Consider the following 26560-nt stretch of genomic DNA (forward strand, 5'->3'; position numbering starts at 1 on the left):
GGAAAAGATAACTTTTCTTGTCAGAAAATAATTTCTATCCTATAATTTATAAAATTCTCATTTATAACTTCCTCATATCAGGTGTATAATTTAAAGCATATTCGGAAGTAGTAATAATAGTAACTACCCGAAATTATACTTATCAAATCTTAACTAAAAGGTTTTACTTAAAAGAATATATATGTCATATCAAAATAATATTAAGATATATGTCATATCAAAATAATATCTAACGGTATCATGGTTGTCAAATTTACAGGGTCTTACAATAACACCGTCATAAATCCTTTATAACCTCATGAATGACCTTAATTCCTTCAAGCTCATATGAATTTACTACGACATATCCCAACGTACAACAGTACGGGATGTAACATTATTTCACTAACAATCTATATAAGTTAAACTCATTCCCATTTTGAAATTAATGTTCTAAAACACAAGGTTTACAAGTTTTGCATCAAACATTTATCGAGAAAATATATGATGTGTGTAAATACCCCTTAACGTGGCAAATTGACAAATTAAAGTAGTACATGTGGCGTATATATTAAAATAATTATTAAAAAATAAAACATGATAAAACAATTATTTTTAAACTATTTAGTTAATTAAAAATTTAAAAAAAATCCTATTTTCTAAAGCCATCCTCACCCACTTTAACTATAAAAAACTTAACAAATTTGATCTCCGTCTATTTTTCATACAAACAATTTGATTAAAGACACAACCCAAAAATAGTGATAAGAGTCTTCATACTCCGATCCCCGACTTGTTTCTCTCTCCCCACTACTTTTTCTCAAAGTTCCTCTTGTGGAAAAAAAACTCTAACCTCAACGATTCAACATGAAATTCCTGAGAGAAAGCAGATACAAGCCCTAATTTTATTCAATGGAGGAAAGCAGAGGTTGGAGACAACTTAGTGGAATTAAAGAAGAAATAAAGTTGAAATCGAGAACCAGAAAGCGAGGACAAGGGAGCAGAAGAAAATTGATATGGCAAAAAAAGTTGTTGATAGATATAGGCTTGATCCTAATTTAAAATTGTTGCACAATCGCGTATCTGATTTTTTTGCGAATTACTTGAAGTTGGATATTTGAATATTTTCATCCAATTTCTAAAGGTGATCCCCGACTTGACTTTTTTAAAGTTCCTCTTGTGGAAAAAAAAACTCACAACCTCAACGATTCAACATGAAATTTAAAATCAAGCGAAAAATATATTAAAGAAGAAATAAAGTTGATCGAGAACCAGAAAGCGAGGACGACATGGCAGAAAATTGATATGGCAAAAAAGTTGTTGATAGATATACCTTTTAATTTAAAAGCACAATCAATATCTTTGGATAAATCCGTGGCGGACCCGAGGGATTCAATGGTCCTGGGTTCAAAAAATGAAGTTCCATCGAAAATTATTATTTTATACCAAACTTCAATATCTTTTTAGTTTCTTGGGTGCTGTTTATACAATGTTTTCTATATGTCTACATAGAGTATCTGCCACGGTTAATGGGTGCTCAAACACCAAAATTTAACACATGGGTCTGCCCTTGCTTTCATCACAGTGGTGTCCAACACTTTCATGTCAGACCATTGCAAGGAAGGTTTTTCCAAAGGAATCGTAATACGACGGAATTGAAGATGCATATTACGCGTACAGAGTAAGGATCGATTAAAGAAGCAAGTGCTCGTTCCGTTACACAAAGCTCTCGACTTACCAGAGATTTTATATTGGGCAAAATAATTGGGGTTCGATTCCTTACAATAGGGTTGCATTAGTTCTATAAAGATGTACAAAGACAAGTTTCGAAATACGAGGAAGAGAGGTTTAGAGAATATCTTGAGAAAGTGAAACAGGGGAAGGCTAAGAATTCTGCTAGTGCATTGCTACCACATCAGGTAATGGAAGCGTTAAACGACACCGATGACGCAGCCAAGTTGTGGAGCTGCAATGGAAGAAAATGGTGGATGACTTGTCCAAGAAGGGGATTCTCTACGCTGTTTGTATAAAAATAGGCAGAGACGAAACTTGATAAGTTTTTAAATATTTAAAGGATTAAAATCGGTAAGTGTATATTTAAGGGACCATTTTAGGCCTACTGCCATAGTTAAGGGACTATTTATGGCGTTTTCTCGACATTTATCGTACCAAAACATAATTTTATGGACCCATAACATCATCATCCCACAAGAAAGCAACACATAAAGTTAGCGCAACAAAACAGAGATGATGTTGGAGTTTAGAGTGTCAATTCCTCATTGTCTCCGAAAACAAAGCCTCCAGCAAAAATGTCAACTTCTTCATTTCTCTACACTCTTCTTATACTGATCATTATCTCATTTTTATGTCAAGCATCAGCTATTAAATTGCCAGGTGCTCATTATCTTGGCAATTTGAAGAGCTCAAGCAAGACATTTTCACTTGTTGATAAAAGCAAAGCCCCAAAATACGAGTATGAGACTAAATATTTCGAGCAGAAGCTGGATCACTTCAGTTTCGCTGATTTACCTTCGTTTCAACAGCGTTATCTGATCAATACTCAACACTGGGTGGGTCCCTCTCGATTGGGTCCTATTTTCCTCTACTGTGGGAATGAAGGTGATATCGAATGGTTCGCTGCTAATACAGGCTTCGTTTGGGAAATTGCTCCTCGTTTTGGCGCTATGGTTATCTTCCCTGAGGTAAATTACTTGCCATTCTTCTTATTTTACTCATAAAGTTTCTATTTTTGTTGTTAGCAATGAATTGAGTGCTTGAATAGCTACATAACAAGCCCCATACTCGTAAATCTCGGAAAATTAGCAGTTAGACTAGGGTCAAGCTTATGCTGAGTGTCGAACAAAGTCCTACTCCCCCCTTCCCAAATTAGTTGTCATGTTTAACTTCTCGAAAGGCAAATTATTTGAACTTTGACCAAACAATTTAAACTGTATGTTTTCATCAAATTGACGTGACAAAAGGCAATATTTTTTGGGGGAAAAAGTCAAGGCTTTGTCCAAAAGGAATAGTATCATACCATGTTAAGGGTCACTCTTGGGCTGGCTGAGCCCGAAAATTGGGAGGTTCTTAGGACTCCACAAGAGGAGATGCTAACAGATGAATGCCAGCCAACATATTAGAGGTTGTTAAAGACTTCACAAGAGGAGATGTAGATTAATGAATCAGAAAGCGAATAAGAAGCATTATAGCTTATTGAAGAAAAGGGAGTAAACTTACACTCACCATTGTAGACTAGTTGTAATCAGAAAATTTCCTTACATTGTTATATAGTGAAGATTGATAAATAATTACAATTTGGTTTTTTCAGCATCGATACTATGGGGAGTCAATGCCGTATGGAAGTAAGGAAGAAGCATATAAGAATGCTACAACTTTGTCACATCTAACAGCTGAACAAGCTCTAGCTGATTATGCCGTGTTAATCACTGAGCTTAAAAGAAATTTATCTGCACAGGCATGCCCTGTTGTGTTGTTTGGTGGATCATATGGTGGAAGTAAGTACTGTAGCATTTACTAGTTTAGTGCATCAGTAATTTTAACTGTTCTAGAATGTGTTCTGTGCATTTGTATTTAATCAATCTTATGAGTTGTGCTTCACTTAGCGGTTCTCTATTTTTTTTGTGTTTGGAACAGTGCTTGCAGCTTGGATGAGGCTCAAATATCCCCATATTTCCATTGGTGCACTTGCTTCTTCTGCACCAATACTTCAGTTTGAAGATCTCGTGCCACCTGAAACCTTTTATAACATTGTCTCCAATGATTTCAGGGTCCGTAAGACTGAGTTTCTATCTCTAGTGACATCTAAATTTACTAGTATCTATTTGGGAAACTTTTGAGTAGAATCAGATCTTATTTGATAAATTCTAATCCAATAAAATCTCTTATAAGAAGAATTTTTTCTTTTTGGCAAATCGCATCAGTTTTGGTCTACTTCATTCTTTGATTTGAATTTGATGAAGTGAAGATACATATCTAGCTTCAATTTATAGAGTGGTAGAGTAATCTTGCCATGAGTCAAAAATTGAAGGGCAGGCACAACTTTTACTAATTCTCAGTACAACTTTTGTGCAATTGTAGACTATCATGCCGTCATATCTTAGACTAGTAGGATTTCAATGGATCCGAATTTGGAATCTATAATTCAGATTTAGAGCACATTAACCTATGTAAATGTTTAATGTATAAAACTTTAGGCATTGTAATTTATAAACTATAAAATAGATTTACAAACGACAGCAAAGTTTTACACTGTCCACTTCAGGACTGATATTTAATTCACATTAACATCAATCTCAACCCCATAATTTGAATCTAGTATGGACTTGGCCAAAGATCTTATCACATTTGACTGATTGGATCCAGATTTTGCTTTGCCAAATTAGCACAGTGATCCTTCACTAATCTAGTTCTTGTAATTCCATTCTTGAAACTCTAGTTTAGCATTTATGACATCTTTGCTGTAAGACCTTCTGCAGCGTGAGAGTATGAGTTGCTTTAACACTATCAAAGAGTCTTGGGATGTGATTAACAAGGTGGGACAGATAAATGGCGGACTTGCACAACTGACAAAGACTTTCCACATCTGTAGGTAAGATGCCTACGACACCACTATTTGCTGTCTTGTGAGCTATGTTACTTGGACTCTTCAAAAATGGACACGGGTGCGTATCGGATCCTCCAAAAGTAGTGCATTTTTGAAGGATCCGACAGGGGTGCGGCATCATTTTTGGAGAGTCCGAGCAACATAGCTTGTGAGCTAACAGTGTAATTAACCTATAGAATCTCAAGATTCAAGTTTCAAGTTGAGGCAATTTGATCCAACGTTGTGAGTGGCAGGGAACTGGAGAGTGTTGACGGCCTGACTAACTGGTTGGAATCTGCTTATAGTTACTTGGCAATGGCCAACTACCCCTATCCTACCGACTTCTTGATGCCTTTACCTGGAAGCCCCATTAAAGAGGTTAGAACTGGACCTTATTCTCTCAGTGAAGCTACCTGTATTTTCAAGATTACAATAAATGATGCTGAAGCCATCTTTATGAGGAAAAGCATTCACCTCTCAATGGATACTGTGTTGCAGATAACAGATGTCTTTTCCCTGCATGGTTGTCAACAAGTAGTCAATTGTGTGTCCCCGACCCCACTTGTGGGAATGCACTGGGCATGTTGTTGTTGTTGTTGTTGGTAATCAGCAAGTAGTCAGTTGTGTGGAGCAATTTCTTTCCTGTGAATAATATCCTTCCAACCTCTTTGCTTTCAGGTATGTAGGAAGATTGATGGTTTGCCTGATGGTGCTAGTGTCCTGCAGCGTATATTTGAAGGAATTAGTGTCTATTATAATTACACTGGAAAAGTTAACTGTTTCAATCTGGACGATGATCCTCATGGTATGAGTGGTTGGGGTTGGCAGGTATGGTGATGATAAATACACATACCCTTGCGTAGTTGCTCATAATTTGAGTTTTTAAGTCATAAAAGGATGTGTTCCTACAAAAATTCCTCCTAACTAAGTTGCTTTTATCTTTCGTACAATGTATTCAGGCATGCACTGAGATGGTTATGCCAATGGCAAGTAACAAGACGACTAGTATGTTTCGAGAGTTCTATTATGACCCAAAGTCAAATGAAGAGCAGTGCTTGAAAGATTATCATGTCAAACCGAGGCCGACATGGATAACAACTGAATTTGGTGGACATGTATGACGATGTGCAAAAACTATGTCAATGCTCTGTATATTCTTTTGAGGAAGATATATATACTGTGTGTAGAGTTAGAAAATAAGATCTTTTGAGGTCTATATCTCCTGATCTATTCACTCTGAAGAGCTTATGACAGGTTCATGTTCTTGTAGGTGTGGATAGAATAAGAAGGGGGGTAACAATTTTGAAATCTTTGATCTTTTTGATAAGACAAGAAGAGTATTTTAAAACTTTCAAAAGGATTAAATACTTATTTTATGTTTAAATTGCTCAGTATATTATAAATTTGGTTATTTGGAAAATACATAGAATGTGCAATCAAGTGATGTTTCCTTTGAAGGAATTTGTACAGAGTCTAAAATGTAGCAGTGGTTCTAAACTGCTTAGTTTCTAGATTTTCATTTTCTTTCAGCTCCCTTGTTTGAGTTATTTGCTGTTTCTTTCTTGTATTGAAGGCATTCAAGAGTGCGCTAAAAGCTTTTGGCAGCAACATCATATTCTCAAATGGCCTGTTAGATCCCTGGAGTGGTGGCAGGTACTCTTTTTTCTTTAGTTTCTTATGTAGACTATGGAAACTCAATCCAAAAATTTTTGCTAAAATTATATGTCCACATTTTGTGTAGTGTTCTGGAGGATGTGTCAGAGACTATAGTTGCTCTAAATACTGAGAAAGGTATTCCTCTAACTGCATTGTTAGATAATTCCTCATTCTCGTCACTCTTTTGATGTAAGTAACAGTGCAAAAATGTGCCATCTTTTCTCATAAGCAGTCATCAATCCGAGTGAATGGCTTTCGTTATTTCTGTCTGCTGAGTTAATGTGACCTCATCCTTTAGTTGTTTCTTCAAGCAATTATGATTGATACCAATTATCACCAATCTCTCCTTTTCTTTTCCTTATATGTTCGTTTATGAATTTCTGTTACTGCGCAAGGCTGGGATAGCCACATTACTACCATCTTAAGTGCCATCGCCAGCATGTTTTTTCAGTAAGAATGGCAATCAGTTCAAACACTTGCTTTCTTTAAAGGATTCTTCTGTTTTACTCTTCAACGACAAATTTGTGAATTGTGATGGCTGACTGCTTTCCTCTGTTCACGTTTATAGTTAGTGAGCAACTAGCCATTTAGTCTCTCAGGGTCTCCTAATTGAAACTCAACTTGATGAAGTTGCACCTTCAGCTAGTGATACTGTATGAACCTCTTCATCAGTAAATATTAGGGCTACCAATGAAAAATGTAATCTAACTATTTGTGTGATGCAAGGTTTGAATGAGACAGTAAGTTCATCAAAGTTTATGTGAGCGGGTAACAGAAAGCCCCCTCATCATGAACTGTGTTTTGTTCTGGGAGAAGGAACTCCATTATTAAGTCCCTCTTGTCTTTTGTTTTTCTCTTCCACCAATTATATTTGTCATCTGTGTTTGTACTCCCTGTTATACTTTATATCTGCTAGTTGATAAACGATTTCTTGAGCATAAGATTGTGATCAACTTGCTGTTTGTACTGGTGGGGGGGTAATATGTACCCGGTGGAATAGTTGAGGTGCCACAAGCTGGCCCAAACACCACCATCATAAAAAATAAAAAGGATCGTGATCAAATTTCTGCTCACCGAAAAAAGATCATAATCAACTCTCTTGACTAGCTTGAGTGCAAGGATACAGTTCATTTTTCTTTATAGAAGCTCAATGAATATAATGGCTTTGACGGTTTGACATCAATGTGTACGTTTCTATATAATGTTGGTAATTCATAATTGTCAGAAAACAACAAGAGGAGAGAAGTAAAAACTTGAATAACTGAACACTGTTGTTTATGTTTAGGTGCCCATCACTTAGATCTGCGTGCTGCAACTGCTGAAGATCCTGATTGGCTTCTGGATCAAAGGTCAAGTGAGGTTAAGCTAATCAAGGGCTGGCTGGACGATTACTATGATGAAAAGATGGCAACTTTCAGCATGTAGACAGTATTTTTCCTTCACCAGAAAACTGGCAAATTATACTTGCTTTTGCTAACATGAGAAACCACCTTTTTACAAACGCCTCGGTGTTTTCCTTGTTGTACATATTGCTTTCGAGAGATTGGTCATCAGTTGCAGTGCAGCATATGGAACTGAAATGCCTTTTCTTTCCACCATCACATGATCACTTGTGGTAACTATCAAAGATAACATATCAGGGCATTAACAGACCATTACCTTAAACATATATTTCTGAAATGGAACAGAAGCTTTTTCTTCCTAACGCCAACTACATCTGCAGGAAAAGGATGTAAGAATTTGAAGACTAACTTCTGTTGAGTTCCTTGTTTGCATCATTGCATCTGCAGTCTAGTACGCCTGTTGTCCCTTTTGTTATATGACATTATAATATATTGGGAATTGAGCAGTTGTGTTTTACTCCATTTTCTTCAAAACATAAAGATTTTTCTTCAAAACATAAAGATTTATGTAGATTCTGAATTATTTTATTTTTATTTTCAAAAAAAATGAGAAAGTTATTTTTGAATTTACACTTTTAACTTAAATGTTTTAAGTTTCGAGCTCCAAGTCTTGATTTTCTTATTAGGACAGAGGAAGTGCTAAAATACTTATCAATCAAGACCCCAAGTATTTTACGAGTTCTAATTAGTGGAACAACTTGGAAATGGAAATTGGTCACTGCAAGAGTATAAGTTATCTGAGAGGCATGTTTCAGCCTAGTGAAATGAATTCGTTTCCATAAGGAGAGACATTTTTTTTTTCTTCTGCCCTCTAATGACTTATTCACGGAGATACTAAATAGATCTGTTTCGGTTCGTATAAACTAAAATCCTTAGTCTCAATATTCTCAATATTTTTAACCACTTTGCAGAGGAACTAAATTTTACCTTTGTTAGGGAGCGCTTTACCTTCAAATGTGGAATTTTCCCGCTTAATTAAAATTTAATTAATCTAACGCAGAGATATCTAAATTAAAAAAAAAAAAGAAAAAAAAGGAGGAACAACTAAATTTAAATGTGCCACTATCAACTGAAAGCGAAAAGAGGGAACAATAACAATAAGATGACCAACGAAAACGATCTGGTCAAAATTATTGTAAGAAGCACATGTTTGCTAGCAAATCATGATATTGTTAATGCTATAAATACATCACTATATGGCATCAGATCAAACTATGATCTTAACTTCGAGTCTTAATGTTATCTATCAACGAAATATGCACGCGTGTTTAACTCGAAAAAGAAGGAATTGATTTGGATATGAGTAGATTTGTAGACCTAAAACAAATATTGTAAAGTATATCATGTATAGGAAACCCAGATCACAAAATTGAGCATCTTTTAAATAATCAAACTAAATGCAAACTGAATTTGGACCATATCAGTTGACATAAATGACTAGGGAATCTTTTTCTTTGTTGGACTAGTATCATCATCAATATCCATCTCGTATTCTCGTATACAGAATTACAGATTTGGTTGTTAAATTTTTCATTACATATCCAATCAGGATTTATTTGCAAATACAATATTGTCATAAATAAAAAGAGATAAAATAGTATTTTTTATTTTATTTTTATTTTAGATGAGTTAAGGTAAAGAAGCTATATCTCATTCTGTATCGGGTAACACGCCAAATACTTTAATCGAAAATGTCATTTTGATTAATATTGACATTAACTCTATCAATGAGTGACCCGCCATTGTACCACCAATTAAAAAATGTGTTTAACAATTATGCGTGACCCAAATTCCATTTTATCCTCTTGGACAAAGTAACTTTAGCCTTGATAATACTTTTCCACACACAAGATGCGTTATTACTCTTATATAAAAAATTCGATATAGATTGATGGTGAAAGTACTTATTTCTAATCACAGGTATATTATCAAACAGTTCAAAAAGACCAAATAAAAAAAAGGAAAAAACATCAAGGCTAGATCCATGCTATGTCACAGTTCTGTCAATTGGTTGACCTTAGATTATTACTAGAATTTAATAATCCATTTGGGATCTTAAGTATCAAAATCATGTACTCCATAAAAAACTAAAAATGTCCTATTGAATGTAAAATTTAGTTCAAAAAACCCGCTCACAAACTGAATTTCCTAGATTGAATATTAAATTTTGAGTCGAGATTTTGCCAGCTAAGGTTCCCTCCTCTAATTAATTTTTTTTCTAAAGTAATCAGACTTTTAAATTTCAAAATGAGCTGCTAATAAAGGTAATAAAATTTCCTCTTCCTTTTTATAAACAAATCAGCGGTAAATTCGACCTAAAGTTTACCGTTATAACGTTGCCGTTAGAGTAGTCCGCTTAGCTTATAACAGAAGCAAAAAAACCAGTACAATTTTCAAAACGGTGGAGCAGCCAAGTCCACTTCTGGCATAGAGAGAGAATCAAATCAAAGCCAACAAAGCAAAGTGTGACTGAAAAGAGAAAAAAGGCAAAGAATAAAGCACAAAAGGTTTGTGTGGAGTCCACCATTACCACAACTCCACTGTCCTTGTTGAAGGGACAATTAAATTCAAGAACTCAAAACAAATTGATCAAGAACAAGTGAAATCTTGGAATTTTCTTTAGTGAAATCAAGAATGGCAAGTCCAGGGTCAAGTAGATTAGCTTTGACTCCAACGCCTAGTTCTGCTTTAGGTAGGGTTTCTAAAACCCCTTTGACAGATGAAGTGATATGGAAGAGACTCCGTGAAGCTGGATTTGATGAAGACTCTATTAAACGTAGAGATAAATCTGCTCTTATTGCTTATATTGCCAAACTCGAAACTGAGGTATATCTTAATTTTGGGACTCATAGAAATAGTAGAACCCACTAGCTTCCTTTTTTGGGGGTCAATTTTACTGTTATAGGATTGTTAATGATGTAGCTTATTGTTTTGTTGAGGGATACTTCTCTTGTTCTATTACTAGACGCCAAAGGCAAAATCCTTAGCTTTTAAGGTTGCTGTTTCTTTGTTGAATTTCTTATTTGTAGGAAAATAAATATGAGCGTTGGTTACTTTTCCTTTGACCCGAGGGTCTATCGGAAACAACCTCTCTACCCTCACCCGGGTTGTGTGGTTAAATTGATAAACTGGGTATGTTGTTGTTGTTCTTGTAAGAAAATAAATATGAGCAGGGCATTGTCTTTGTTCATGCGGCTTTAGCGTTGTGGTGCGTTTGTTATAGCAAAATATGTTTTCCTGGAAAATGGTTTCATCAAGGAAAAATATTTTTTCAGTATTTGCTTACCTTAAATGCTAGAAAATGTTTGCTCAACGTAGAGTGTGTTTGGTATGAAGGAAAATGTTTTCCTAGAAAATGTGTTCTTGGACAAATAAGTGAGTTTTTTACTTATTTTCTGGTGTTTGGTAGGTAAACAAAAAAATATTGTCCAAGTAAATTTGTATGTAATTTAGGAAAACATTATGGGGGTGGGATGTGGTGGGGAGTGGGAAGTTGGGGGTGGCGGGGGATGGGATGATCAAGGGGTTGAGAGCCGTTGAGGGTGGGGAGGAGACAAAGAGCTTGGACACTTCGGAACGTGTTTTCCCTACTTCCATCAGGGAAGTCATTTTCCTTATTTTTTAAGGGACTTGTTTTTTCCTCCATACCAAACACACCCTTAAACAGTTTTCACGGATAACATTGTTTATGGAAACCATCTTCTTCCATACTAAATGCACCTACTGTTTAATTTGCTTGATGTTCCTTTCTTGTAATGTTCCTTCTGCCCCTTCAGGAATATTGGTTGACTGAACAGATGGACCAAATCCTAAAAAGCTAGGCTTCTACTGTCTATTTTTGTCTTTATTGCATCTGGATGTCTTCTATTTATTCGCTAACTTGGTTCATGGTTGCATCTCTATTCTGGATGTAGATCTATGACCATCAATATCAAATGGGTCTTCTCATCCTGGAAAGGAAGGAGTGGGTTTCCAATAATGAGCAATTTAAAGCAGCTGCTGAGTCAGCTGAACTCTTGTACAAGCGTGAACAAGCTGCACGTCTTTCTGATGCGGCTGAAGCTAAGAAAGTTGAAAATAATCTGAAGAAAGCGCTTGGAATTGAGAAAGAATGCGTCGCAAACGTATGATTACTCCACTTATTTTTTCTCCGTGTTTGTTCATTATCTTTTTAATTGTCGTTACTATTTCCTTTTTAGAATGCTTTGTCTTGCTTTCTATAGTATCTTGCCATGGTCTCTTCACTTTTTTGATTTCTTTTTTGTTGTTCTCTCATTATCTTGCTGACATGTTTTTGAATTTTAAACAGATTGAGAAAGCATTGCATGAGATGCGAGCGGAGTGTGCTGAAGCAAAAGTTGCATCGGAGAATAAATTGGCTGAAGCACAAAGCATGATGGAGGATGCTCAGAAGAAGTATGCCGATGCGGGAGAAAAGTTGCATAAAGCAGAATCTTTGGAAGCAGAAGCCAGCCTTTTTAATCGTAGCGCAGAAAGAAAATTACGTGAAGTCGAGTCACGAGAAGATGATCTTAGGAGACAGACATTATCATTCAAGTCAGAGTATGTGCTTAATGTTGATTTCGAGGATGTTCTTTTGTCTGTATTGTGGTTTTGATCGTTGCTGATCTCATGTTTCCATAGTAGTTAGACTGTCAAAACACCATTCAGGTTCTACTTCGTGATGTGTTGTACCTTGTTTACTAAGATGCTATTCTCTTCGAGCTCGTTAGGACTTTGGTTCAAATGCTATTCTCTTCGAGCTCGTTAGGACTTTGGTTCAATGCCAAATGTTTACAAACAGGGATGTGTGGTTGACCCACGTCACGGGTTTGCATCCTGCTATGAACCTAGTCTGTTATTTAAGTGGAAAAGGGTAGAGGGACGGTCCTATTTATTCCCCGAGTTTCAAACCTTAGAAAGAGGATTTCGCGATTGAAGTATGATTTTTAGGATTGACTGCATTATGAATTTTGGACAGTCTGGTTAAAAGGAAATTATGGATGTTTTTTGAGGACAATAATTTACCTTTGTCTACTGTAAAATTTAGGTGTTTATGGAATATGTATTCTCGGCATAGAAAAGGCTGTTGTAAATTCCCACTTGTGGAATAATACTGGGAATGTCGTGGTTGTTGTAAACACTGTTGTAAACAATTTTTACTGTGGACTGGATTTCATGGATTAGTTGCTTAAATTAAAGGAATGAAATTCATAGATATTTTGGTATACTTTTACCCACTTGGTCCTAATTTTTATTAGTAGAATTTCTACCTATCCTTTAAAAAAGGGGATTGAATGCATTCATGAAATTGGCACTTATATCTGTCATTTGTGGATCTTCCCCACCAAAAGGATCAATTGTTTTGTTCCTCTCAACTAACAGAAAAATGATCATATCTTTAGGTAGTGTAGGTAGGAATGAAGATATCCTCTATGGAGGCACTTGTGCTATTATTATCCTCATGCACATCATTAAGTTTGTTTTTCCTTTGATCTGTCAGTTGTGAAGCAAAAGAGAAAGAGATCCATCTGGAGAAACAATCGTTCTCTGAAAGGTTGAAAACTCTACAGCGATCTCAAGAAGAGTTATTAGAGGCTCAGGCTCTTCTCAACAAGAGAGAAGATTTTATATTTAACAGATCTCTAGAACTGAACAGACGTGAGAAAGACTTGGAGGATGAAAAATTAAACCTGGAGAATGACGTTAAAACCCTGAATGAGGAGAAGCGCAATCTGGAGCTGAAACTGAAATCTCTATCAGCAAGAGAAAAAGTGAGCCTATTTCTCTCTTCTTTTACATAATATTGTGCTTATTATGTATATGATTTTTTTGTGATAAAAGATATCGTGGAATTTGTTTAATCAATTGCTGTATATTAATAGGCCGTAATCAAAAGGGAAACTGAACTTACCAATAAAGAGGAAGAGCTACTGCTATTACAGGGGAAACTCCAAAGCAAGGAGATGGTAAGTTTTGGCAAAACTATGCTTCCATCCTTCACTGTGAAATCCCTTTATCTTCTTAACTATTTTGAACCATGCAGGATGGCATGAAGCAGGCTGTGGTTAATCAGGATGCCACATTAGTAACTAAGATATCTTCTATCGAGGCAGAGTTGGAAACAAAACGGAAATTGGTGGAAGATGAGATCCAGACCAAGAGGCGGGCTTGGGAGTTGAAAGATATGGATATTAAGTATCGGGAGGACCTAATTACTGAAAAGGAGTATGATCTGGAGAGGCAATCAAGAACACTAGCTGAGAAGGAGAAAGAGTTGGAAGACAGGGTACATGTAGTTGAGGAAAAAGAAAGAAACCTCCAAGCTGCTGAAAAAGAGGTAGAGTTGCAGAGAACAGTTCTGCAGCAAGAAAAGGAAGGAATCAACAAAATCAGACATGATCTTGAAAAGTCTCTGAAAATGCTGGATGAAAAAAGAAAGTATGTCGACCATGAGGAAGAGCAAGCGGAGGCTATGAAAAGTGAAACTCAAGAGTTGCTGATTCTGGAAACGAGGCTAAAGCAAGAGATTGATATGATTAGAGCGGAGAAGGAAGAAATTGAGAAGCAGGCAGATCGGCTGAAAGCAGAGAAAGCTAAATTTGAGACTGAATGGGAGGTAATCGATGAGAAGAGAGAAGAGTTGCAGCAGGAAGCTGAACGTGTGGCTGAAGAGAAATTGGCCATTTCTAAGCTTCTTAAGGATAGCCGTGACAGCCTGAAAGCAGAGAAACATGCAATTCAAGAAGAATACAAGCAAAATCTGGAGTCACTTTCTCGTGACCGTGAAACCTTCATGTATGAGATTGAGAGTGAACGTGCAGAGTGGTTTAGCAAAATTCAGAAAGAACGCGAAAACTTTTTGCTGGATGTTGAGATGCAGAAAAAGGAGCTAGAGAACCGCATTGAAAAAAGGCGTGAAGAAATAGAAACTGACCTAAAGGAAAAGGAGAAAGCCTTTGAGGAGCAAAAGAAAAAAGAACTTCAGGATATTGCATCTCTCAGGGAGACTGTGGAGAAGGAATTGGAAAATGCTGGCTTGGAGTTGAAGAAACTAGATGCTCAGAGAAAAGAGATTAATTTGGATCGTGAGAGAAGGGATAAAGAATGGGCAGAGCTAAATCATGCTATAGAAGAACTTACGGTGCAAAGGCTGAAATTAGAGAAACAAAGGGAATTACTTCATGCTGATAGGGAGGAGATTCTTGCTCAGATTGAGCAGTTGAAAAAATTGGAGGATGTTAAGATTATACCGGATCGTATTGTCACACCCAAAAAATTACCTTCTGCAAAAAGATTTTTGAAGCATCCCTTGGTGATGGGTTCTGGTCTGGATGGGAATTGTAATAATGGTGTTAGACGAGATATTTCTTCTGTCACGAGAGAGAACGGAAATTCATCTTCTCCTATCTCTACTCCATTCTCATGGCTTAAGAGATGTGCTGATACATTGCTTGAGCGTACACCAAGTAACAAAAGGCGGAGGGAAAATGGGGATACTATATCTCAATTGACCGAGAATGGTGCATCACGGTATTTCTGTCTTAATAACTGACGTGTCAAGTGGCACACTTTTTTCTGTTATCCCACTCCGTTCCGTATGTTATTAGTTATCAAATAGAAATTGAATATTGGTTTGTTGCCGTCATTTGTTTTCTGGTTCTTTCTAGCCCATCGTCACCAGCACCTGAAGCATCAGCAGTTGAACACCTAGAAGTACCAGATGCACCAGCAGTTGAACACCTGGAAGTACCACCTGACCAAACTCCCATTGCTGGAGAGGAGACTACTGTATACATTGATAAAATTGTTACAGTTCATGAAATGACGGAAATCAATGTGAAAAAAGTTGCAGAGGGAAGTCAGGTAAGCTCTAATTTTCTTTATGGTTATATGTTCGAGCAATGCAAGCGTGCTACGGCTTCATGATGTTTTGAAATTATCAACTTCCGTAATTTTCTCCATATATTTTTAGCTTTTAGGTAGTGTTAGTATGTGATCAATAGGGTAATCTTCTCTGTGTTGATTCTCTGGTATACTTTGTTTCAGAACAAATTTAATTCTTTCCTATAACCGATATTTTTTGCTGTGCTTGTTTTTCTAGCTTCTTTTCTATTTTATCTTTTATGCTTTTAAACTTTTGATGACTATCCACCGTTCTAGTTGTACAAAACTCGGGCAGTGCATGCAATGCACTGACAGATGTCTTATTGGGAGGCAAGTCTAATTTTGTCGTATGCACTAAAAGTAGGTGCATACTTCTACTTCTTCGTCTCAGTTATCAGTCCTTGATTCTATTTTGAGTTGTCTGAAATTTGTGTCCACTCTCCTAGAAAGGAAACTTTTCCTATAATATCTAATACATTTTTAACATCCAACTGTAAAGATGTTATCGTGGGGCTCATTTTCGCACCAAGAAAGTTTGAAATCTTTCTCAAATTTTAGTTTCTCCCTACTTTTAGACACATATTTAAGTAGCATAAAATTCCAACTCTCAGTTTAATACCAGTGCTTGCGCCCAGTTAAATTAGGTCCACCTAAATTGGGGGAAAGTATGATGAAGACTCTTCTTTCTTTGGATTGAAGAGGCTAACATACTTTTTTTCATGTTCTGTTCAACGCAAATCATAAAAGCATACTTCTGCAGGAGACTCTCTCTGGGGAAAGTGGTGAGAAGCTTGGGAACAACGGTAGCTTGGAATCAGATCAAAATGGGAAAGCCGAGAGGAGATCCCGGAGAACCAGGGCAACAAGGAAGTAGTGAGATTGCTAGATGTGAGAAGAGTTGAGCCTCGACTATTTTGCTGTTTGCTTTCTTCATTTGAAACTTCCAGGACTTCCTACCAGAATTTTCAAGCTAATGATTGATTGTGAGTGGTGTTATGCCATGTTTGGGAAACTTCCAGGACTTCCTACCAGAATTTTCAAGCTAATGATTGATTGTGAGTGGTGTTATGCCATGTTTGGTGACTTTATGTGCGTCCCAAACATTTAAATTTTCTCAGGCTAACTCATAACCTTAAGTATTTTGTAAATTGTAAGAATAGGTACTCTTAGCAGTTGTGAATGTTTAGTGTTTATCAAAGAGCTGTGGTTGTAAGTAAACATTATATCAAAGTGGTTTTGTGTGTTGTCTGCTAAATTCTTCTGCTTCTTGTGGTAAATGCAACTTAGTACTGAGATTTTGGGGATTATTTAGATGTGAATTCAGAATTATTTGTGCTTTTCCCTGAGTTTCTAGACCGACACAGTATAATATTCTGTTGATCAATTTCATTACATTATTTCATCCCCATGTTTGTAATAGCTTATGAAGGTGTTTCGGTATGCTTATAAGTACTTTTTTGCTTATACTGCATCTATGACACTTTAAGCAAAGATTAGATATCAGGGTCGCTTTCTGTAGGGAGGATATTTTTCCCGTATCGGCGGTGAGTTTTCAAAAAAGAAAAAGTCAAAATAGTGTTTGGTTATACATTAGACTGATTATTTGATTTTATTTTATTTTTTTAAAGATGAGTTTTAAGTTTTAGAAAGTGATTTTGACTAGTTTTTCAAGTAATTGTTTTTTCTGCTTTCAAAATTTCTATTTTTTCAAGTTAAATGTATATCTAAATTCAACTTAAATTTTTAACCGTTACATTCGCTTATTTCCAAATGTCTACAACTAGGTAGGTCCGTTATGGGCAATATTCTAGCTATCATACGGTTATTGTTCTCCATAGAAGAAAAACACAATCTGGCAATCTGCTGTGAGATGTTGATCTCTGGAGTTCTTTTATTATTAAAAAGATATAATAATGTAAATTGCATGAGAAGTCTAGGAAAACATCTCGAGCTCTTTGTTAACATTTACGAAGTTAGCTGATGTTAATACGGAATCTCAGAAGTTGAATTGGTTGGCTACTTTCACCTCGAGTGGTTAGAGTTCAGTTCTCGACTTTGTAATCCTCTCCCCTTTTCCTAGCCCTTCTACCCTAAATCTAATGAAATTAAAGAAAACACTTAATGTTAGTATATCTCTGTTTACCAAGCCTTCAGGTTCAATCTCCCTTTTTTCTCCTTTCCTTTTGCATGATTTATGGTCCAAAATAAGGGGTTGTTATTGCCTCTTAGCTATTCCTAGCATATTAATTGAGCTGATTAAATCCTTTTTTTTTTTTCCTTTCGTTCTGAGCTGATTAAATCTTGGCTTGTTTAAGGAAATGTTCACCAGAGACTAGAGAGGAGCTGAGTCCGACAATGATTTTATTCCAGACAAACTTTCCAATAATGAACTTGCTCAAGTGAGCTTTCCAAACCTACTTTGAAGTCAAATTTCTTTGTTTTCCCATAGATGATCTAATCTATCGCATTTTATTTCACTGAGATTTAGGGCCTGACGGAATCACAAAATTTAACTGGAGAAAATCACCAAATTAGGGTGGAAACGACTGTTTTATAGATGACGGATACATATGAAACATACAGATATACTTGACACGAATGAATGGTCAAGGATAAACCCTGGATCACAAGTGCCTGAAAACTTCCAAGTCAAACATTGTTGCACCAACAGAAAGAACTACCCTTGGTTGGAGAGCTCATTTAAGCTCAACAATCCAACCCATTTTATCCTCCGAAAGTCCCATTTGTAGGCTAGTAAGCGCAGAGTATAATTGCTGCGACACAACACCAACACCATCATTTCCATATGTTACCCTGCACGAATAAATTATCCGATACATTAGTTCATCATCAACAGCGGGTTAAAACAAAATCGTAAAATATGTATACCTTCTCCCTTGATGAGTAATGCTACCAACAGGAGATACAACCACGGCGGTTCCCGTACAGAAAACTTCGTCAGCATCAAGCAGTTCGTCCACAGACACCAGCCGTTCCTCAACCTACACATTGATATTCTGTTCTCATAATTGAAGTGATGCAAAACTAAAGCCCTATTATGCATACCAAATTAGTCAAACTGACAAATCCAGCAAAAATACTAGAAGGAATAAGCATGGGATTGCACATTCTTTTTCCAAGTTCAATTCTCAATCATAAGGTGAATGTTATTATGGCAGGAACCTAATCTTTCCAGCGTTCATGGTATAAATCTGGCAAGGTAGAAAAAGCAGACTTTTTTTCGATAACCAAGAAATCCCCGATGGTCAGTGGAGAATGGGCCCACTCGCTACTCTTTTTTTCAATAACCGAGAAATCCCCAATGGTCAGTGGAGAATGGGCCCACTCGCTACTCTTCTCCACTTAAATACTGGAATTCTGTTTTCGGTAGGGTTCGAACCCGTCACATCACGCGTTGCGCTCTTAGACTAGACCAAAGCTTTGGGGGCAAAAGCAGACTTTTACTAGTAAGCTGAACTAGAAGGAATTTCTTAACATTCAGAAGCAAGAAGATCAATATACACATCAGAGTTGGTAAAGTTAAGTACTATTTTTTCGAAACAAATGAGGTCTTAACCAGCTGATTTAAGCAACAGAAGATCAGAGTTCTAGTTGCATAAACTAGAATGATACCTCAAGCATTTTGATGCTAACGTGTCTCTTTTTTTAATGAAGGTGAATTCAGCGATGTGATGAGAAAAAACACGGGATACCAGGTGTCTACATGAGATGGTGAATCTACCGGCAAACATGGTTCTCTATGAAGAATATTCAACCATCAACACTCATGGAATGTATTTCACTTCATTCAAATTTTCAGTCCTCAATATTTCCAATGCTTGTATAAAATTCAACCAAACTTACTTGGCATTGAGGCGTAGTTGTTCTAATATTGTTAATGCTTGTTCATTGAAAACATAAATCTTCCCTGATATTCATTTCACTGATCCCGATTGTATCTGCTTTTGGTTTTGCAAGCACAATAATGCTTCGGAGCCTTTTAGACTATGGTTTATCGCAAATATAACAGAATAAGTTTTGACTCTTCCTTAGGTCAACTAAGGGACCTTATTATGCGTTGTTCGGTAGCATGTCATATATCCTGGAATTAGAATTCTTAAATCAACAAAGGTCAAAGGCACATCAGGAAAATAATCGGGGAAAGGGAAAATTAAATGCGTAAGTGAAGACGAAAAAAGAGCACCCCTCACGGCCTCACCCACCAAAAAAAAAAAAAAAAAAGGAGAAAGTTCATGAACCCAAAGAAAACAGAGAAGGGAGGCAGTGCTGGCACAGTGCAAGAAGACGCAGGAGAAAACGCTGATAGTAAGGAGGATTTGGAAAAGGGGTTGTGGGGGCCCGGGGGGGGGGGATAAAAGAGTTGCTCATTTAAGGGGGGAAAGGGGTGCATGGCGACCAGATGGTGGTGGGGATAGTTGCCAGAGTGGTTAACATTCACAGGAAACTGAGAGAATTTGGATATCTGGAGCTGAGAGGAAGAAGAGAACTCGGAAAAATCCTCCTCAAACTAACTACAGTGAGGATAAAATGGTACTTTTGCACCTTATTTTTAGGGAAAATAATCAGAGCATTTTAATACCACCAACCAGGGGCAAAATGCTCCCAGAAATGGTGGATAACAATCCAATTCCATGATAATTTTTATCTCATTGGTCAATTTCCTAATGACTACCAAACAAAACCTTAATTCTTTTTTATTTTTTAATAAAGGTGGTGTCCGGGCCAACTTACGCACACCTCGATCCTAATTCTTTCACTCAAACTCACTAAATAAATTAAAAGAAACCCAACTTACAACAAAAAATAAACAAAATTTAAACCAGCATTAGCATAAGCATGTTATGTTGAAGACAAACTGGGGTACCTGGAATCCTTGACTAATAGCCACGTCGATTATGCTCTTCCGCGTAATTCCAGGTAGAATGGTTCCTTTAATTGCAGGAGTTACTATCAAATTACCCTGTGAACATGGTATCAAGTAACATAGTTGCTTTCATCAACATGAAAATTTTTGCATTAATTTAAGTAAAGACTCATTTACGCTTCCAAAAAAGAAAATTTAAGAAGATTGTTCAAATAACTCATAGCATCCATGTAAGAAAACAACTAAATAAAATAATAGAAAGTCATGTGAAATTTTTGAGAAAGTTGAAAATGATTTTGAACAGATAAGAAATCTAAGATCATTTTTTGGGGGTGATTGATCGAGCCAATTCTTCTCTAAGACTACTGAAAATTTTAAATTGATTACTAAACATACAAAATAATAGCTCACATATCCATGAGACATCAACTTCTATGAAACCAAGTTTAAGTGTAAAAAGGAACATATGCTCAAGGGCTAAACTTTCAAACAAGAATCAAGATTTACGAAGAAAGATTGTGAGAAGTGAAATGCTAAGAAATTACAAAAATCATCTAAAAGCAGAAAATCACATGTTCCTAAGCAGTACATAAAGAATAAAAATAATAAGACAAAAAAGTATTCTTTGCAAGATAAGTTTCGAAAAGAAATTCCTGTCTCATCCTTATCAAAAACAGAGTTCCTACGTCACTAATTACTATTAAACCAGAATCACATTCTCACTCCGGCACCACAAGCAAAATATCCTACAATGAGGACATAGAACATTGGTTTAACTTTATACCTTCACAATAAAGACATTGCAAGAGGAAACCTCTTCCAGATATCTTTTCTGAACACTATCAAGGTACAGAACATCGGAATAGCCTTTTGCTTTAGCAGCACTCTGTGCCTTCAGTACCTACATTTACAACCCAAAGATGAAAAATATCAAATAATTGGTGAAGGGTGCAAGTAGCATTTCTTCTCATGAAACAATCTTGCATTTCTTTTTACATATGTCCAGGAAAATATTAGACTAATATTCTACACCTCGGATACATGTGAATTAAAGACATGGAATAGAAGTCTAAAAAGCATGAAAGAATGAGATTGACTCCAGTTAGGTGAATTGCGTGAGAATGCAAACATTTCTTATAAAATGACTATAAACTTGTAAGAAAGATATGGAAGGGTAAGGGGAGAGCTAATTGCAAAAGATTTGATCATATGTCTCAGTGAATACAAAGAGATGATGATAACATAAAGAAGGGTAGAAAAGCTCGAGTGGGAACACGTGTATGTTTATTCTCGTCAACCTCTAAGAAGAAAATGTAACTAAGGCTCCATTAAGGTGTTCGGCAGATAAAACTTGTACTGAAACAAATGTTTAAATAAACTAACGGTCCAAAAGGCTAGCTTACTGCAGCATAATTTCCAATAGTCTTGACGCCTCCAGTACCGCCAGGGGTTGCCCGGTGCATTTCAGTCTCAACAATCAAATTTATAGGTGCCAAACCTTCCTGCGGAGAAAGACAAAAGGGAAAAGGAGAATGAGTGATCTGTGAGAGGGACCTGCCGTACAATATGATTATCAAAAGGTCGGAGAGATGGACATGAAAATTTATAGCAAAAGACTACCATGCACACTCGAGTTCTGATAATCAACAACAAATCAACAATCGACCAGTCCTTTCCTAAATTATGGACCATGGACTCCACACTCTTTTGTGTTTTACGTTGTGATATGTCTTGCAGTCAACTTTTTCACATTCGCAACATTTCACAAAAAACACTAATTACTTTTATATATTTCTCAGTTCTTCAACTAACAGTTATTGAGATACTTACTATTTGCTAGTATCCGTCATGTCAAGACATATATACTAAACTCAAGTTTCTTTTCTTTGTTTTGATAAGCAGTACACCATGCTCAAGTTTCAAGATCTCAAAGCTAGTTGAAGTTATTCAAATGACCAATCAAATATATCTTCGTAAATAATAATTATTCTGATATACTATACATTCTTACATTGTAATTCTAACTTTTCTCATGATTTAGTCAGCAATTGTCAAATTAATGAAGACATATCAACTACATTTCAAACATTTAATAGTCTACAAGCTGTACTTCGGATATTGACATGTAGAAACTAGCAGAAGAAAGCACTAAAAAGAGAGGATACAACAAAAGCATTAATGCATTAAAAATGGAAGGGATGCAGAGAAAACCTTAAAATAATTTCCAACAGGTGACACATAAATCAGAAGTGTGTACTCAGGAGCGGGAGCAAGACCAAGGACAGCTCCACTCCCCATAAGCAGTGGCCTTATGTACAATGAACCTTTACCTGGAGGAGGTATCTGAAGTAAGCAAAGAAAACAAATTTAGTGGGCACAAGTCACTCAATAACATAGTCTCTTATGAAGATTGAAGTGACATATTACCCATCTTTCATTCGCTAAAACAGTGGCTTTTACTGCTTCCACAAACTGTTCAACCGACGGAGAAGGCATACACATACGTTCAGCACCCATCTTCAAGCGCATTGCATTTTCCTCGGGTCGAAACAACAGTATATTGCCATCATGTTTTCGATATGCTTTTAAACCTTCGAACAATCCCTATTAAAAGTTCAAGCATTTTCAGTGAGTCTGACACATGAAGTAAAACTGTAATCATTCAAATGAATAACAAGCAAGAAATATATAAGATATTAAGAAAGGTTTCTTCAGATACCATCTTAATACAAAAGGGCAAACACTAACCTGACCATAATTTAATATTCCAGCTGACGGGCTCAACTCAATGTTACCGAAACGCTGTAATTCACCCTTAGAAAAGTTTTCACCTTGAGAACATTTCATGATATACATATAATCAGTAGGCATAAAGCCAAAGCCCAGGTTGTCCCAATCGATGTCGGCTAATTCAGATGTTACGTTGCTGTTATAAAAATAAAGCTTTTATCAGTTATACTGGAAGCAATTAACAATCAATGCAAAGGATCTAGATCCACTCATAGTTCATAGATTATCTGTAAATTAAGAACTTTATAACCCACAGGAAACTGCATTTGACTTTATCTCTTATGATAGAAGGAAAAAGTGGCAAAAGAGAAGTAATGTCTTTGTGTAATGAAGTTTGAGTCACCTCAATGCAGCTTGAGAAGAGACAAGACCTATGAATTTCTATGTTTGACCTGGTTCTTCCCAATATGGTGTTGGGAAACAATAAAGATCATAACAATAAATGTAATAATTATTGATAAACAAATACAAATAATGCTTGAGTCGTGCTGAGCACTGTCCTAAGAAACTATTTCAACAATACTAAATGTTTCTCCAGGATTAAACAAGTCTTCTCTATAAGAGAAGCACGAACAACAAAACCAGCAAGTTGGAAAGTGGGCTATGATAAGGTAATGATTACTCAGTCATTGGTGATACTTTGTACAGACATCATTGGACATTTTTATAGGAGTGTTCTGGCGGTGACGCATAAGAAAAGAAATGAACGAGAAAGTGATAAGCGACAAGCTTTTTTTTTTTTTTTTTTTTTTTTTTTACAACAATAACATTCTATATATCCACAGCTATACTATACCATAAAAGTATAGTCCCCCAACCAAACTATTACAGATTATAGCAAAAAAGCGCCTTCCTATATTACTAGTTACATATTGTCCAAAACATTAAAGATATCTTCTGTTTCAACTAGACATTCCTGCTTACACCAAAAATAGTAAAGAGCTAAACAATTCATCTTCAGCTTCTGTATGTCACTATGTTTATCTTGAAAGCATCTCTGATTTCTCTCTTTCCAAACAGTCCACCATATAAGTGGCAAGCTTCTTGACACCTCTTTTGCAGTCTTGCCATTTTATGCACTTACTGTTCACCCTTCCATAATTGGTGTTCCTGACTAATCTTTTGAAATACAGTATTTTGCCAAACTATGTGGTTCCTAAATGCAGTTAGGGTCCATACATACCTAAAAGTTTATAACTTCTCTATGAACAACTCGTGACATGATATTTGTTGAAAAAATAATTTTATTTTAAATAATTCGCGAGGACATGATGTTGATTCCCTTGATTCTATTACCTTGCTCCAAAATCAACTAATTTACAATATTTTACAACAATTCACCCTAAAACATTTTGATATGTATGCTTTAGGAGCAGGGACATCTGAATCCTAAAACTAAAAGAAATAAAAGCAAAATACCTTGCAGGAGAGGCCACGCGAAATGTATTTCCATTGTTTATTGCACTATTATTAATGTAAGAAGCAAAATGAACCTGCTTTTGAAGCTGCAATACAAATTCCAACACAGAAAATTAACCAAATCTACACAAAAACCACAAGCATGGACGGATTTATTATTCATAACCATAAAAATAGCAACATTTTCAAAAATGGAGATTTGAATAGGAGACCTTGAGAGGGAGAGGACAAAAATGAGTTTTATCAATGGAAGGAGGAAGAAGCTTAATAGGAGCTGTTCGTGAAAGGTGGCCGGGATTAGGGTGAAGCCCCGCAAACACGGCGGCGCTCTCCATTTTATCTTTTCTCTCTCCTTGCTCCGGCGTTGAAAATTTGCCAAATCTTATGACTCTTTCTTATTTTATCGTTTCCATAGACTTGACTAAGCCAATCATAGGAATTAATTAGTACTATCGTTAATTAAACCCTAGTTTGAATATTCTCTCAATGTACAACGAGTGGTTCAGCCCGTTTCATTAAAACGCTAAATCCTACCTATCACTGTAAACCCGTCAACCGGTTCGGGTTAACCGGTTTAAACCGGTAACTTGACATACCGGTCCGTTTATTACATAGCGGTCCGGTTTCGATTTTTTTGAAATCGGAACCGGTTAAACCAGTTAAATCGGAATCAGACCGGTTAAACCGGTAAAACCGGTCGATTTAAAAAAAAAAAGAAAATTAATTGTAGCCGTTGGGGCTTGGGCTGCTAATTTGACAATTTAACGGTCCATTTAAAAAAAATCGTTGCTTAAAAAGGTCCCAAACCCATTTTTTGCCCCCCAAACCCCCCAAACTTCTTTTTTTTTAACACTTTAACTCATCCCCCACCCCTATATAAACCCCTCTCCATTTCCATTTTAATCCACATCAATTCACTCTTCTCTTTCTCTCAAATCTCAATCTCTCAATTATAGTTACTTTGCAACAATTAGCCACTTTAAATTTCTCTCAAATAAATATTATAAAGTCTTATTATAGTTTCAATTATTTATTTTGTAATTATAATATTATTGGTGGAGTTGGTGATTTTGCAACAATCCGAAGTAGCTTTGGTGGATTTGCAATTCTAGCCGCCTTCACTTTGTTGGAAATTAGTCCGGTAATTTGGTACCTTCGTTCCAACTCTATCTTTATTTTTCGCAATTTAATTATAGCAATTTAATTTGTTGCAATTTATTTTCTTGTGATTTATTTGAATGTGATTTAAATTAATTCTATTTAATAATGGCGAAGAGATTTAGACGTGGTGCCGGTATAAGTGGTATTGTTAGGGGTGGGCTTAATTAGGAAACATTTGTGGAAGAAACACCTAATTTAGGTATTAATGTTGGTGGAAATAATCCACTTTTAGGTCATGAGGCAATGCAACAACATTATACCGACATTTTTAATGAAATTGATGATGATGATGATGATGATGAAACACAAGCCCCCGAAAATCTCATAGGAGATACATGTCCTGCACAATCACATACACAAGACAAACCGTCTAGAATTCGTAAGTCAACCGCTAAAATTTCAAAATTTATGACTAAGGATAGGAAAAGTCAAACAGCTAAATGTACCCTATGTGGACAAGTATTTGCTTTTAGGTAAGAAACTAGTAAGGATGGTGGAACGGGTACACTAAATGGTCATATGAGAAAGAAACATATGGATGTTTGGGGAGAGCAAACGGGTTCAAATGTGGGGGGTATTCAAATGACGATAGATCCATGAACCGGTAAAAATTTTAAGTATGACAAGAAAAAAGAGCGTGTAGAAATAGCTAAAATGGTAGCTTATAATTGTTTACTATTTTCCTTTCCTTTGGGTTTGGGGTTTGTTACTTACATTCAACGTTGTTATAATCCGTTATTTGAGGGTATTCCTAGAAGTACTTGTAGAACGGATGTT

At 36.1% G+C, this 26560-nt stretch overlaps 3 protein-coding genes and 1 long non-coding RNA gene across 4 annotated transcripts; 2 read left to right on the forward strand and 2 right to left on the reverse strand.

The window, feature by feature from the left end:
• The first annotated feature begins 2177 nt into the window (after positions 1-2177).
• LOC132046746 (uncharacterized) lies at positions 2178-8098 on the forward strand. Its single transcript, XM_059437483.1, has 10 exons — positions 2178-2681; positions 3308-3494; positions 3634-3767; positions 4476-4588; positions 4837-4960; positions 5261-5410; positions 5542-5697; positions 6156-6235; positions 6324-6373; positions 7524-8098. The coding sequence occupies exons 1-10, from the start codon at positions 2289-2291 to the stop codon at positions 7661-7663; spliced, it is 1527 nt and encodes a 508-aa protein (XP_059293466.1). The 5' UTR covers positions 2178-2288; the 3' UTR covers positions 7664-8098.
• A 1925-nt stretch (positions 8099-10023) lies between these two features.
• LOC132046748 (protein CROWDED NUCLEI 4) lies at positions 10024-16427 on the forward strand. Its single transcript, XM_059437484.1, has 8 exons — positions 10024-10467; positions 11556-11765; positions 11951-12204; positions 13145-13415; positions 13527-13610; positions 13688-15174; positions 15312-15507; positions 16289-16427. The coding sequence occupies exons 1-8, from the start codon at positions 10276-10278 to the stop codon at positions 16400-16402; spliced, it is 2808 nt and encodes a 935-aa protein (XP_059293467.1). The 5' UTR covers positions 10024-10275; the 3' UTR covers positions 16403-16427.
• Positions 16407-16748, reverse strand: LOC132046749 (uncharacterized). The gene is made up of 2 exons (XR_009412776.1): positions 16613-16748; positions 16407-16540 (listed from the first exon to the last, which is right to left on the reverse strand). It is a non-coding gene; the product is annotated as an uncharacterized LOC132046749 (long non-coding RNA).
• A 1311-nt stretch (positions 16749-18059) lies between these two features.
• LOC132046750 (branched-chain amino acid aminotransferase 2, chloroplastic-like) lies at positions 18060-25035 on the reverse strand. Its single transcript, XM_059437485.1, has 10 exons — positions 24835-25035; positions 24623-24708; positions 23162-23339; positions 22841-23017; positions 22625-22756; positions 21817-21915; positions 21198-21314; positions 20414-20509; positions 18418-18530; positions 18060-18342 (listed from the first exon to the last, which is right to left on the reverse strand). Exons 1-10 carry the CDS (start codon positions 24955-24957, stop codon positions 18225-18227), a joined length of 1239 nt encoding a protein of 412 aa, XP_059293468.1. The 5' UTR covers positions 24958-25035; the 3' UTR covers positions 18060-18224.
• Positions 25036-26560: the final 1525 nt, after the last annotated feature.

This window comes from Lycium ferocissimum, chromosome 2, assembly GCF_029784015.1.
Source record: "Lycium ferocissimum isolate CSIRO_LF1 chromosome 2, AGI_CSIRO_Lferr_CH_V1, whole genome shotgun sequence".
NCBI classification, from domain to species: Eukaryota; Viridiplantae; Streptophyta; class Magnoliopsida; order Solanales; family Solanaceae; genus Lycium; species Lycium ferocissimum.